This window comes from Penicillium verhagenii (genome assembly GCF_028828195.1).
Source record: "Penicillium verhagenii strain IBT 33310 chromosome Unknown utg000002l_segment0_segment0, whole genome shotgun sequence".
In the NCBI taxonomy this organism is placed as follows: Eukaryota; Fungi; Ascomycota; class Eurotiomycetes; order Eurotiales; family Aspergillaceae; genus Penicillium; species Penicillium verhagenii.
In genome coordinates this window covers 2,164,946-2,176,802 of record NW_026643166.1, presented here as the reverse complement: position 1 = coordinate 2,176,802, position 11,857 = coordinate 2,164,946, and the positions used below count along the sequence as shown (strand labels likewise).

Below are 11,857 nucleotides of genomic sequence, written 5' to 3'. Positions count from 1 at the left end.
CTCATACATGTTTACATGATCAATGCATTACTTCCTTGAGACACAGCGATGGTCCAGATCGCAAAACAGAAACGGGCAAAGGAAAATAAAGGTATGTGTCCCACCATCGCACCAGCGATTTAAAAAAAAATTGAAAAAACATGGACAAAAATTGGACCAAATATTGATCCGTTTAGCTTACCAATTTTGTAGTTTGATAAGTTTACTCGTCAGCCAGGCCAAGGTTCTCCTCGGCGGGAACCACACGAACGGTGTTGGTGTGGCCCATACCGCCGCGCCATCCCTGGACACAGACAATGGGGTCGCCCTTGCTGATAACACCGAGCTTGAGACCGTGGTTGATAGCCCACTTGAGGCGACGGTCGACATCCTCCTGCCAGATCTTGACGTTGAAGTCGGGCTTCTTCTCGGGGAAGTAGAAGGGCCACACGCCACGGTACAGGTGGGAGTACTGGAAAACAACCCTGGTTAGCATGGAAACCAAGCTCAAGGACCCAAAAGTGCAGACTTACGCGAGAGGCGGTCTCGTTACGGGTAACCATGAGAATGGGGCACACGGGGCGGTACTTGGAGAGCAGACGGGCGGTGCTTCCACTGCGAAGTTTGTCAGTACATGCAAGTTTTCCAACCGGAATTGTGGTGGGGGTGAACATACCTGGTGGTGAGAACGACAATGGCACCGGCGTTCAGCTCCAGACTGGCACTGACGGCAGCCATGGCGATCGACTCGGAGGTCTCAGTGGGGCGAGGAGCCAAGTTACGCAGCTCATCGAAAACGCTGAAGTGAGGAATGGCAACCTCAGCCAACAGACAGGTCTCGTGCATCATCTTAACGGCCTCGCAAGGGTAGTTACCCTTGGCGGTCTCGCCAGACAGCATGACACAGTCAGCACCGTCGAGAACGGCGTTGGCAACATCAGAGACCTCGGCACGGGTGGGGCGAGGGTTGTATGTCATGGACTCAAGCATCTGAGTCGCGCAAATGACGGGCTTGCCCTTGATGTTACACTTGGCGATCATCATCTTCTGGGCAATGAACACCTTGGGGGCGGGGATTTCGATACCGAGATCACCACGGGCGACCATGACACCGTCGGTCTCCTCGAGAATCTCGTCGAAGTTGTTGACACCCTGCTGGTTCTCGATCTTGGCAATGATCTGAATCTCCTTACCCTCCTCGCCGAGAATCTCACGGATTTTCTTGATGTCGCTACCGCGGCGGATAAATGAAGCAAAGACCATGTCGACCTTGTTCTTCACACCGAAACGCAGATCGCTGATATCCTTCTCGGAGAGAGCGGGAAGGTCAACATCAGTGCCGGGCAGGTTCACACCCTTGCGGGAGGAGATGTTGCCGTTGTTCAAACACTTGACACGCAGGGTCTGCTCATCCACAACCTCGAGCACCTCGAAAGACAGAATGCCATCATCAACATAGATGAGCTTTCCGGGGGAGATGACCTTGGTAAGGTTCTTATAGTCGAGGTACCTGTTATCACGGTTTGGGTCAGCCCCAGCTTCCCATACCCCCCACTTTGACTCCACTTCATTCATTTGAGGGGGATCTTACATGTTCTTATCGTCACTAGCGGTGGCATAGGCCTCATCAGTGGTGATGTTGATTTCAGTGCCCATGCTGATGGGGAAGTCCTTGTCGCCGACAGTGTTACCGGTGCGGATCTCGGGACCCTTGGTGTCGAGGGCAATGGCCAGAGGACGGCCGGTCTGGACACGAGCAGCCTCGCGGGCGTGATCGATCACAGATTGGTGGTACTGCCATCAACGTCAATTGGATGTTCCTCATCGGTGTCTAAAGAGAAGCACTCACCTCATATGAACCGTGGGAGAAGTTCATACGGACAACGTTAAGTCCAACTATGATGCTTATCAGTCTTCGCTCCGAATTTTTTAAATTTTTTTTTGGTATATTTCTTTCTTGGGTTCTCAATCGGGTCGATTCCATACCTGTGCGGAGGGCGTTGATCTTCTCAACGGAGTTGGTCTTGGGACCTGAAGAGCAATTGTGCGTTAGCGAAAATTTGCCACGGCGATCATCACGGTCCTCGTTCTGAGGTAAAAGCGATCAAAGGGCACGCCCGGGAGCTTCTTCTGCGGAGTACATACCAATGGTACCGATGATAGAGGTACGGCGGAAGTTCTTCGCCGGCACCATCTCGGTGTTGAGCTTGGAGTGCCACTCCAGCTTCATCCGGTTGGACAGGTGGTCAAGGGAGGTAGTGGCCGCCATTTTGAACTTCTAATCAAGCTAATTGAATTTAGAAGGACAGAAGAAAGTGAGATGATTATTGAAGGTAGGATGGGGAAAGGAAATGGAGGAGGGGGAGAGAAGAAGGAAGTTGGGTGAGGGGCGGGGACTGGAAAATGTTGGTCGCCGATACTATCTCCGCTCACCTAGTCCGCTCACCTAGAACCCATGTCGCCCGATGTTGCCCCGGTGTAGAATGTAAGAACTACTACTACTCAATACTTAATTGATTTCACGCTTATTGATGGAGATTGTACATTTGGAATTAATTTGATTATTGGCCTCAAGACTCTTTCAATTACTTCTTTCAAAGTTCCATTTCCCTTTCCCATTTTACTTTGATGTACATAGCTATGGAGGGGTCTCACCGATTTTTTGGACCCCCGCTACCATAGCAATCGGCAACGGCGGGATATACCTGTCAGGACATGGGCAGAGAAGGAAAAAAATGGATATTGACCCCAGGGCAAAAAGGCGGAGGGGGCCGTGCTGGTGTGCCCAGCGTACATTGGATCCCTTTTTATCAAGTAAACGTGACAAATAGCGACACCCAATTTGACCGCAGAAACTCGGCTTCGACAGAAACGGGATCTCGGTGGGATTCAGCCTTATCGATAATCCGCTTGTGGCAACTTGTGGCATACCGTGGCGGTGTCGATATTAGGTAATCAGGATTCACCCATCTGTGGCGGTGCGACGTTCCCCACGTCATGTGAACTCCAATCTCCACGTGACCTGCGTTCCCCGTCTGCTGCCGTGTATCATCTGCCTGATGACTTTATAACAACAGCTTTCGTTAGCCTGAACTTGCCATTCTTTCTTCACTCCAAGTGTTGATACCAACCCGCAATCATGGTAAGATTACACAGTTCTCTTCTTGTCGGACAGAGAGCTCCATAAGCTTCCCCATTCCATTAATATGGCATGAGTCGCCGCATGACTGACCGATACTCTCCAAATAGTTCGGCCGCCTTACCCACTACGCGTTCGATGCCGTCCTCTGTGAGTGGCTTTCCTTGGCCCAATTACATGAGTCACATCTGGACTAACAAACCGGTCTCTCCATAGTCTCTGCCTTCCTTGCTGGCGTCAAGCGCTCTACCGGTCTCACGTAAATATAACCCTCCGAATCTCCTCTCTTCCTGCCTTGGATATTTTTTTGGGGGGCTTCCGGTACATACGCGATATGCTCAGGGAAATTCCGCAACCACAAATCAAAAACAACAGATCGGCCAGCTAACTTTGTTGACCCCTGCGCCGCCCTCCCTCGGGTCGCGTGCGTGCGGGGGCCGCTCATAGCCCCAGTGTGAAGACCGAGCAAATCTCCGATAACAAAGAAGTCAAGAAGTGGGTCGACAACTACCTTGGTGTCGGCGAGTGGGTTATGGATCAGTCAGTCGCAGTGATGGGATCCTCCAGCTGGTTCGAGCGTCGACGATAAATGATGTTGAAATATACACTTCTCCGAAACGGGCCACGATCGATTTCCTTTTGAATTCTGTTTGCGACTCGACTACAATCACGGCTGTGATATGACGCCCTGCTTGCGGAACGACAAGATGTACTTCAAATCGCCAAACGGAAGATTCGATGGGATTGTACAGTTCCGAAATGCTGGACTTTCCGGCTGGCTTTCCCCCATATTTTTTACTGAGCAGATTTCCATATCACAGCTAGGGTGACGAGTGACGACTTCCCTCCTCTACACTTTCACTGCTGCTTCCACCTTCAATATCATGCTCAAAGCTATGGCGTCTTTGGCTTTCTCATGCGATATATCTTTTGTCCAATGTGTATGTCTTATAGCATCTCCATTAACAATCAACCGCATCATTTTATCCTCGGTAGACATTATTTCAAAAGTTTGGGTTCCGTCCTAGACACTTATGCTCTTCTTGGTTTTGTTCTTGGCTTCATTTCATTCACCATGGTGCCGGTGAGGGCACTAGGTGTCAGGCAGTAGCTAAATAAAATATTGAACGAATGGGGTATGTGGGAATCGCAAAGCCACGAACAGCAGGGCTCATTCAACAGTGTCACTCTTTATATCTGGATTAGAGTATCAATGTCCACTCTGCGGTAGTAGGAGACGTGGCCCATTTCCTTCCAGTAATGCGCAATATAATCCGGTGAGATAAGAATAAGTTGAGAGGTGATGAACGTGTCTAGAAGGTTCGGAGTTAGAGGAATTCTGTCTAGAAATGACAGAAGAGGGATAGGGAGATTTACCATCCTGGAAGCCAATACCGGCAACATGACCCATGCACCGCACAATACGTGCATTCTCAAAGGGTTCCTTGTCATCCACCCGGACGAGACCTCCAGGGCCAATGTCATGGGCCACGAATGATATAGCACCACGGGGAACATTTGGATCACCCGTGAGTTTGACTGCTTCTAAACTGCCGCTATGAACCAATCCCCCAAAGTCTGCTTGGTCTGAGCTCTGGGTCTGAACACCTCGTTGAATAAACAAAAGAAATTCACACCCGTGCGCTGAGTAATCTCCAACCCAGATGCCTTGATATGGCTTCTCCTTAGTTGGGACATACAAGCTGGGGTCAAGCGTTGCATACGTTGTCCTTGCTTCATTATGGCCTGGGGAAACCACCTGGAAGTTGGCCCATCTCCGGATTCGAAATGCTCTCTCCGAAGCTTGAGATAAGCATTCAGGGTCAGGCAATCTCTGTGGGGAATTTTCTCTGCGTATACGGTGTTGACTAGGGATGGTCAGAGGGGGCCATAATGGCCCTTGGTTAACCTGCAAGGACGAGTTCTCTTTGGGACACAATAATAGTGAGCAAAAGACACTCTGAGTTTCTGCAGCCATCGGCATTCGACGCTCCATCTTCCAAGTCTGGCATGCAGCTATAGGCTTTGTAGGCTCCGGGTCTTTGAGAAACAATACAGGGTCGTCTAGCCACAAGACGACCTTGGGATCAAACGACTGGATCATGACATCAGGGTTCGACTGCCAAATTTGGAAGCTGGGGCTGCCTCGGTCTGCGAGTAATCGGTAGCCCTCGATTACGCCCCTTCGGTTATCATAGCGAGCCAGAATCAAGTTGCCCGTGTGCTCATTGTCCGCGAACCAGATCTTATACTGCGGGATGAACCAATATGATAAATGGGCAAGGTATAGGCGTCGAAATGACGAGAAGGGTCCCGGATCAGGGATCGAAGAGGGCAAATGTGAGTTGACCAGTTTGGCCCATAGTCGGTCGTCAGCGCCATGCTCGGCAAGCACTTGACAACTCGAAGACACGCGGGCAAGATCCTGAGCCGGTAGGTAGGAGAGGATTTCGTGAAGGATCTCGGCGGGGAGTCTATCGAGGACAGAAGAGCAAGTCCCTGGCTGGGTCCATGGCCGTTCATGTAGGATCTCGTCAATCAGCCTCTCGTGGTCCTTGAGGCCGTGGTGGGTCGGCTGTAGTGGGATAATCTTGTCAGCACAAAAAAAACAACCCACAACATCAGGATCAGGCTATGTGGCCTGTATCACGGATTTCGGATAGACGAACATCTTGATAGGGCGCCACACTTCCCATTGTGTATTATTGTGCTCGGTTAATTTCAAAAAGGAAAGGCAGATGCAGCTGTTTGTTGATCGACCGCCTGCAGTAACGCAGATGACATCACTTGTAAGCGTGCTGAGACATAGCTAACTCGCACCATGAGGTTTTTAAGAGATCGAAAAGATAGCGCACCAGACTGCTTCTGGGCAATCTATCAGGCCGCGCAAAGCGCAGACGAGCAGCAGAGCGACAGCGCTGTTGGTGGTGGGTCCGATAAGAGATAACGTCAACTCCGCACTTTCCAGCGAATCGATAACAAATTCATCTGAGTAATCGACATTTCAAGTTTCTCATTCCCCTTTTTCAAGACTTGCTTCATCGGACAAGAGTTGCACTTTTGATTCTTTCAATTTGGTTCTTGACGTCACATGTTCCGTGGAAAAACCGGTCCAGACTCAACAATCGGGTTTCGGTATTCTATGATATCATTGAGAGCTCCGTGTGATATTTATTGCAAGTAGTAGGACATTGAAGCTAACGCTCATTTTCAAAATCGCCTAGGCACCATTTGACCCCTCACCAGAGCAGAACTAAAATTATACCATCAATCTCATATTTTCCCAAAAAAAAAACTTCCATGAAAATGACACGCATCTTCATCACTGGTTCTAGCGATGGCATCGGCCAAGCCGCAGCCAAAATCCTTGCTGAACAAGGCCACTCAGTCGTCCTACATGCACGAAACGCAGACCGCGCAGCCTCGGCTCATAAAGCCGTCCCAAAAGCCGAAGCAGTACTAGTTGGCAATCTACAATCAATATCCGAGATCAAAAACCTCGCACAAGAAGCCAAGAGAAGCGGGCCTTTCGATACCATCATTCATAATGCAGGCATTGGCTATGGTGCTACATCTAGTCGGGAGATTACCGCAGACAAAATTTCCGCAGTGTTCTCGGTCAATACGCTCGCGCCATACATTCTCACTGCGTTGATGGACAAACCAACCTCACGGCTACTATACATGAGCTCGGATTCTCACTATGGTGGTGATGAATCTCTACGCAATGTGACACAGTCAACCTCGTACGGGGACAGTAAATTACATGACGTGATGCTGGCCAATGCCTTCTCTCAAAGGTGGGGTGATAGTATCCAGGTTGTGAGTATGCATCCCGGCTGGGTGAGGACCAAGATGGGTGGCTCTGCAGCTCCTGGTGGGTTGGACAAGCCAGCCCAGGCTTTGGCAGAGTGGGCTACTGGGCAAGGCAAATTGGCGAATCTCAAGAGTGGAGCATTTTTCACTACAAGGGGCGAAGAGTCAGCGCATCCAGGCGCAGGTAATGTGGGTAAGCAGGAGGAGCTATTAAAGATCTGCCAGGAGGTATCTGGAGTCCCAATCCCAGAGTAATCAACATGAATATAGAAGCTCCAACCTTAGAACAGTTGAATGAAGTGCCATACCCCCGAGGTTACTTACAAGCTATGAATACAATGAAGGTTGTTCTAAGGTTTAAAAGCTTCTACATAACCCGACTTACCGTGTTGGATCCTATCCCTACATGAACATCTCCTCGCCCGTGCAGGGGACCATCTTAAGTACATCCATTCAATGTTTGAATCCTACCTACATAAATCCCTTGCATAATAAACTCTTTCAACAATCTGGTATCTTTGACTTGATGTCTTAAGTACATGCAGGCATCTCTGCCTAGTGCTGCCTAGTATACATAGTAGATCGCGATCTGGTCTTGTACCTAATTTTGGCACCACTCCAGACATGCTAGAAAATACATACAATGAATAGAGTTGTGTAAGCTCGACTGCAAGATTATTCTCAAGCAGCATTCTAAGAATCAAAGATATTGCGTCTGCAGCATGCAATATGAACTTAGAAAGCACGTGATCCTCCCAAAACAGCAGCTTGTTTACGCGCCGGATTGGGACTCCCGGGTCCCGAGGTCGCGAGGGGCTCTGGAACGCGCAGAACGCCTCTGCTGCCTGGGCCCCACTGCTTGTTTGTTTATGTTGTGATGTATAGAACGCCTCACCAATGGGATTTTGCACCTAACAGCCGCATTGTTTATTATTTTGTTATTCGTCCTATATAATCGTCTCAGGTTCTTTTGTTATCACCCCACAATACCTGCATCCATCTCGGTTACATCTATATATTTTGAAGTTTGAATTTGCCCAGACCTTCAAAGGAAGGACAGCCCCGCACAATATGGAGACCAGACTATCAGAAAGGAAACGGCGAAATAGCAACGTTTCCAGCTCGAGGAGCTCGTCACCTGTGTCGCACCGCACAAGACAGAGTGTGTCAAGATGCTCCCAAACTACTGCTGCGTCTCCTGCACCTAAGCATGAAGTCAGCACACCTAAGAAATCACGCAAACGAGTGCGCTTCTCAGATCCGGGCCCTCGGCTTCTTGATAATGATCTTTGCTCGACAGGTCTGACACCAGCCATGCGGCGAACCTCCTTTGACACTGGACTTTCGGGATCTGGAGACCGTACACCTAGTCGGAAAGCCCGACGTCGCTCGGCACCAACACCTCGATTCCGCCGATCCTTTGACCCACTGGAGCCTTTCGATGAGATCCCATCTGAGCGGGTGGTGCAGTTCACTCCCTTGCGACAGATTCTGGACACACGTACCAAGCGAAGAATTCGACAAATCGGTCTTAGTGACGAAATCAACCATATTCAACGTGAGAAGCGTGAGGTCGCAACTTTCGAAAAGACCTTGGCAACCTTGCTTCGGGAGCGAGATGCGCTGCAACAAGAGTTGACCTCCATGAAGCAGCCCCGAGAGATCCCAGAAGATCAGTTGCCGTCTTATGAGTCTTTTTGGATGTCTTCTCAGGTCCAGGCTAGAGAGGTAGAGGAGCAAACAACATTGCTATGTGATGGAATGTCTGTGACCTCGAACCGGAGCTTAGATGGGCGTCTGTCATCTGTTGAAAACGACGGAGATACTTTTATGTTCAATGACAGTGCCATCATCGCTTCTAATTCACCTGTCTTCCGAAACCGACGGAATATGCACTCGCCTAGCCCGGAGAGACTGTCCTCATTTGACGAAACAAGAAATGATGCCGCAGCTCAGACTCCAGTAAATGATGGCCCAGAGGATCCTTGTATGCGCTCTCTGAACCTCGACCTTGAGGCTGCCAGAAACGAGAAGAGGGACTTGTTCGACGCATGCCGCTCACAATTATCTGCCTTTGAGAGCTCCGAGCTGGGTGACGCCCTTCGCAAATCATCTCCACCTCCTGATTTCCTCGAGAACATTATGTCCACATTGACGGCTGCTTTATATCGCGCTTCAGATGCCACCAAAGCTCTTGAAAGTATCAGTCAAGAATGCTCCAGCCTAGGCTTCTCTGGGACCAGCATGGATGATGTGCTTTCCGATATAAGAAGCCACTTCCGCTCTGCACGCCTTGAACTTGAGCGTGCAGTTCCAGGGGAGACGGCCGATACAGCCCTCGGTGACGGTAAAGCCACGCTGTGCGCCCTGGTCAATCGAGTGAAGTCTTTGGCAAAGGAGCTTCAGTCGGAGCGCAAATACCATCATGGCGCACTGGGCCGCGAAAAGGCCCTTCGTGGCCAGTTCGACAACTTATTATACCGATACGAGGCAGCAGCCGAGAAGATCAACAGCCTCGAGGACTCAATTGAATCATCTGCAGGTGACATGCTCCACACCAGAATGCGGATGCAAGATCTCGAAAGCGAAGATCAAGAAAAGACCGTTGGGATTGACAGATTAAATACGGCATTGGAGAAGTACCACAAAGATTTAAAGAGCCTCGAGGACATGGTCAGCAAGATGGAGGACGAAAACGTCGCGATAAAGTCAAAGTACCGAGCGCAGATATTAGCTCTCAAAGAGCAAGTTGCCCACGAGCGCAAGCAACGATCCACAGCCGAGCTCTCTGCTTCTGAATATGAAACTCGCATTCGTGAACTGGAGGTTACTGTTGAGAAGAACCAAGCCCGTGCTTCCCAGCTCACAACTAAAATCGATGCTCTCGAACAAGAACATCAGGCGGCCGTTCAAGAGAAGACTTGTGATGAACAGCAACATGCTCAAGAAACGGGTATACTAAATGTACGCATTTCAGAGCTCGCGACCTCCCTCGATGCTACCAGATCAGAGGCCCAGCGTCTCCGTCGGATAAACAGTGGCCTCGAACAACAATTGCAAATCGAGCTGGAGGCCCGCGACGACCTGCTGGATCAGTGGGCCGCTGAACAGGCGCGCTCATTCGCGCACATGAGAGAGACTGTCAACTCCGAACGCCGTAGAGCCAAGGTCCGTGCTGCCAACTGGGAGCTCAAGTCTGATGATCTCATGTCTGATGGCACCACAATTGCGGGAAGCGAACCTATTACTCCGGTCAGCATGACACGCTTTGTTGATGTTGAGATGGGGAGGGGTAAGGGCCGAAGACGTATGGACAGTGGCGTCGGAATTCTCACTGGAGAGGATGTTTTGGAACTTGAAGACGTGTCGGACATGGACTTGCCGACGTCTAATCTGATTGACTTGTAATCACTATTTTCTCTCGTTTATTTCTTTTGTTGATACCTACTACTACTTACATAACTTTGCTCCCTGTTCCATGTCGGGCCTAAGGGTCTTTTCCATGTGTCTGTCATACACGATTGCATATACTACTACATAATCGAAACCAATTGCCACCACTTGTTCAAAAGTAAGATATTATGCATCACGGTCTCTTCTGTTCTGTTCTTTTGTTTATGACATGCTGCACAGGTGACTCGGTACATAAACAAAGATAACATTGGAAAATGGACAGAGAATGGTGCCGGTAATTTTCTTGCCTATATAAAATTTTGGAATCATGTTCCATCAACACATGACATTGATAGGTACTAGGTCACAAAATAAAAACGAAAGAAAGGGGTATTGGGTGCATGATCAAATTAATTTGCAGCAGACTGGATAGCAGTCTGAGGAGCGATCTCAGTAGAAGGGCCCGACTGCGTCTGTCGATGCCTGACATCAGCCTGGCCATTATAGACAGCAGTTGACTGTTGTGGAAGACTTTCCAAAGGATACTGTTGACCATCATCCACAGGCAGAGGCTCCGACTTGTATTTCTTATCGTGGCCCGGATCCGCAAAAGCAGAACCGAACAAGCTGAAGATGTTGGCAAAGCGTACAGCCATACAATACGCCAACGTCATACCAGTGACAAGCATTTCATCCCTCGCACTCTCCTGGTGCGCTGACGGGCCCATCAACTCGATCTTCCCGATTTTCCTGAGGCCCCACAAGTTCGCAGTGAATTTAGCCACAGGCATTTGCTGTTCGTCGGTGCAAATAAAATCCCATGTCGTGGTACCAATGTCCCCAGTCCAGGTCATGACGGTGGGCTGGCCGTCAGAGTTCTTGAGGTAGCCGGATCGGTGGGTGTATAATGTGTGAAGCCGTCTCTGAGCCACGAGGGTGTCTCGCCGGCCGCGGCATTCGTATTCTGCATCAATGTTGACCACGTGGACGGAGCCGGTGCCAATCACTTTTTCCGTAGGAGCAGATCTGTATATGAACTGTTTTGAAGAGAATGGCTTGTACTGGATGATATAAAGGGGGTCGTTGGGTTTGTTGATATCGGAAACGAGTGACTTGAACTTGCCCCATTTGAAATCGATCCGGAGCGTGACATGCTGGTCGGTGCTGGTCTCGAGATCTTGGGGCTGATATGTTTCCCCCGTGTTTGTAGTTGTGTTTGAGGAGTTTTGTGTGGGCTGCATGGAGGTTGTTCGTGAGTGCTTAGGGGACTCCATTGTGAACTGTGCGGGGGATTTCCAAGTCGAGCTTGAGTTTCGTTCTCTTTTGTTTACACCGCAAGCGAAGGAGCAGCACCAAGTACTACTAACCAGTGATATATACGCGAGAAATTCACCCCCGCCATTCTTGTTCATGTGCCAAGGGCTCAGTATATTCCTTCAAACTATCTCACGATCCACCTGGCCCATTGAACCCTGAGGCGCAGGCGACTTGGCACGCTCATGAGCCCGACGATCTACTCGAATTGGGGAA

General features: G+C 49.7%; 6 protein-coding genes across 6 annotated transcripts; 3 read left to right on the top strand and 3 right to left on the bottom strand.

Annotated features, from left to right (window-relative positions):
• Nucleotides 1–202: 202 nt before the first annotated feature.
• On the bottom strand, nt 203–2,248 carry N7466_000795 (pyruvate kinase CDC19; the record flags this gene model as incomplete). The annotated part of the gene is made up of 7 exons (XM_057160193.1): nt 203–451; nt 513–594; nt 656–1,489; nt 1,571–1,773; nt 1,829–1,875; nt 1,966–2,010; nt 2,125–2,248. The coding sequence occupies 7 exons, from the start codon at nt 2,246–2,248 to the stop codon at nt 203–205; spliced, it is 1,584 nt and encodes a 527-aa protein (XP_057026441.1).
• Nucleotides 2,249–3,118: 870 nt separating this feature from the next.
• Nucleotides 3,119–3,707, top strand: N7466_000794 (DUF1748 domain-containing protein; the record flags this gene model as incomplete). Its single annotated transcript, XM_057160192.1, has 4 exons — nt 3,119–3,121; nt 3,229–3,268; nt 3,335–3,377; nt 3,572–3,707. 4 exons carry the CDS (start codon nt 3,119–3,121, stop codon nt 3,705–3,707), a joined length of 222 nt encoding a protein of 73 aa, XP_057026440.1.
• Nucleotides 3,708–4,309: 602 nt separating this feature from the next.
• N7466_000793 (F-box protein) lies at nt 4,310–5,814 on the bottom strand (the record flags this gene model as incomplete). The annotated part of the gene is made up of 3 exons (XM_057160191.1): nt 4,310–4,431; nt 4,496–5,693; nt 5,788–5,814. 3 exons carry the CDS (start codon nt 5,812–5,814, stop codon nt 4,310–4,312), a joined length of 1,347 nt encoding a protein of 448 aa, XP_057026439.1.
• Nucleotides 5,815–6,424: 610 nt separating this feature from the next.
• N7466_000792 (uncharacterized protein) lies at nt 6,425–7,189 on the top strand (the record flags this gene model as incomplete). Its single annotated transcript, XM_057160190.1, has 1 exon — nt 6,425–7,189. The coding sequence occupies one exon, from the start codon at nt 6,425–6,427 to the stop codon at nt 7,187–7,189; it is 765 nt and encodes a 254-aa protein (XP_057026438.1).
• Nucleotides 7,190–8,005: 816 nt separating this feature from the next.
• Nucleotides 8,006–10,342, top strand: N7466_000791 (uncharacterized protein; the record flags this gene model as incomplete). The annotated part of the gene is made up of 1 exon (XM_057160189.1): nt 8,006–10,342. The coding sequence occupies one exon, from the start codon at nt 8,006–8,008 to the stop codon at nt 10,340–10,342; it is 2,337 nt and encodes a 778-aa protein (XP_057026437.1).
• A 395-nt stretch (nt 10,343–10,737) lies between these two features.
• N7466_000790 (uncharacterized protein) lies at nt 10,738–11,601 on the bottom strand (the record flags this gene model as incomplete). Its single annotated transcript, XM_057160188.1, has 1 exon — nt 10,738–11,601. One exon carries the CDS (start codon nt 11,599–11,601, stop codon nt 10,738–10,740), a length of 864 nt encoding a protein of 287 aa, XP_057026436.1.
• Between the last annotated feature and the right edge of the window lie 256 nt (nt 11,602–11,857).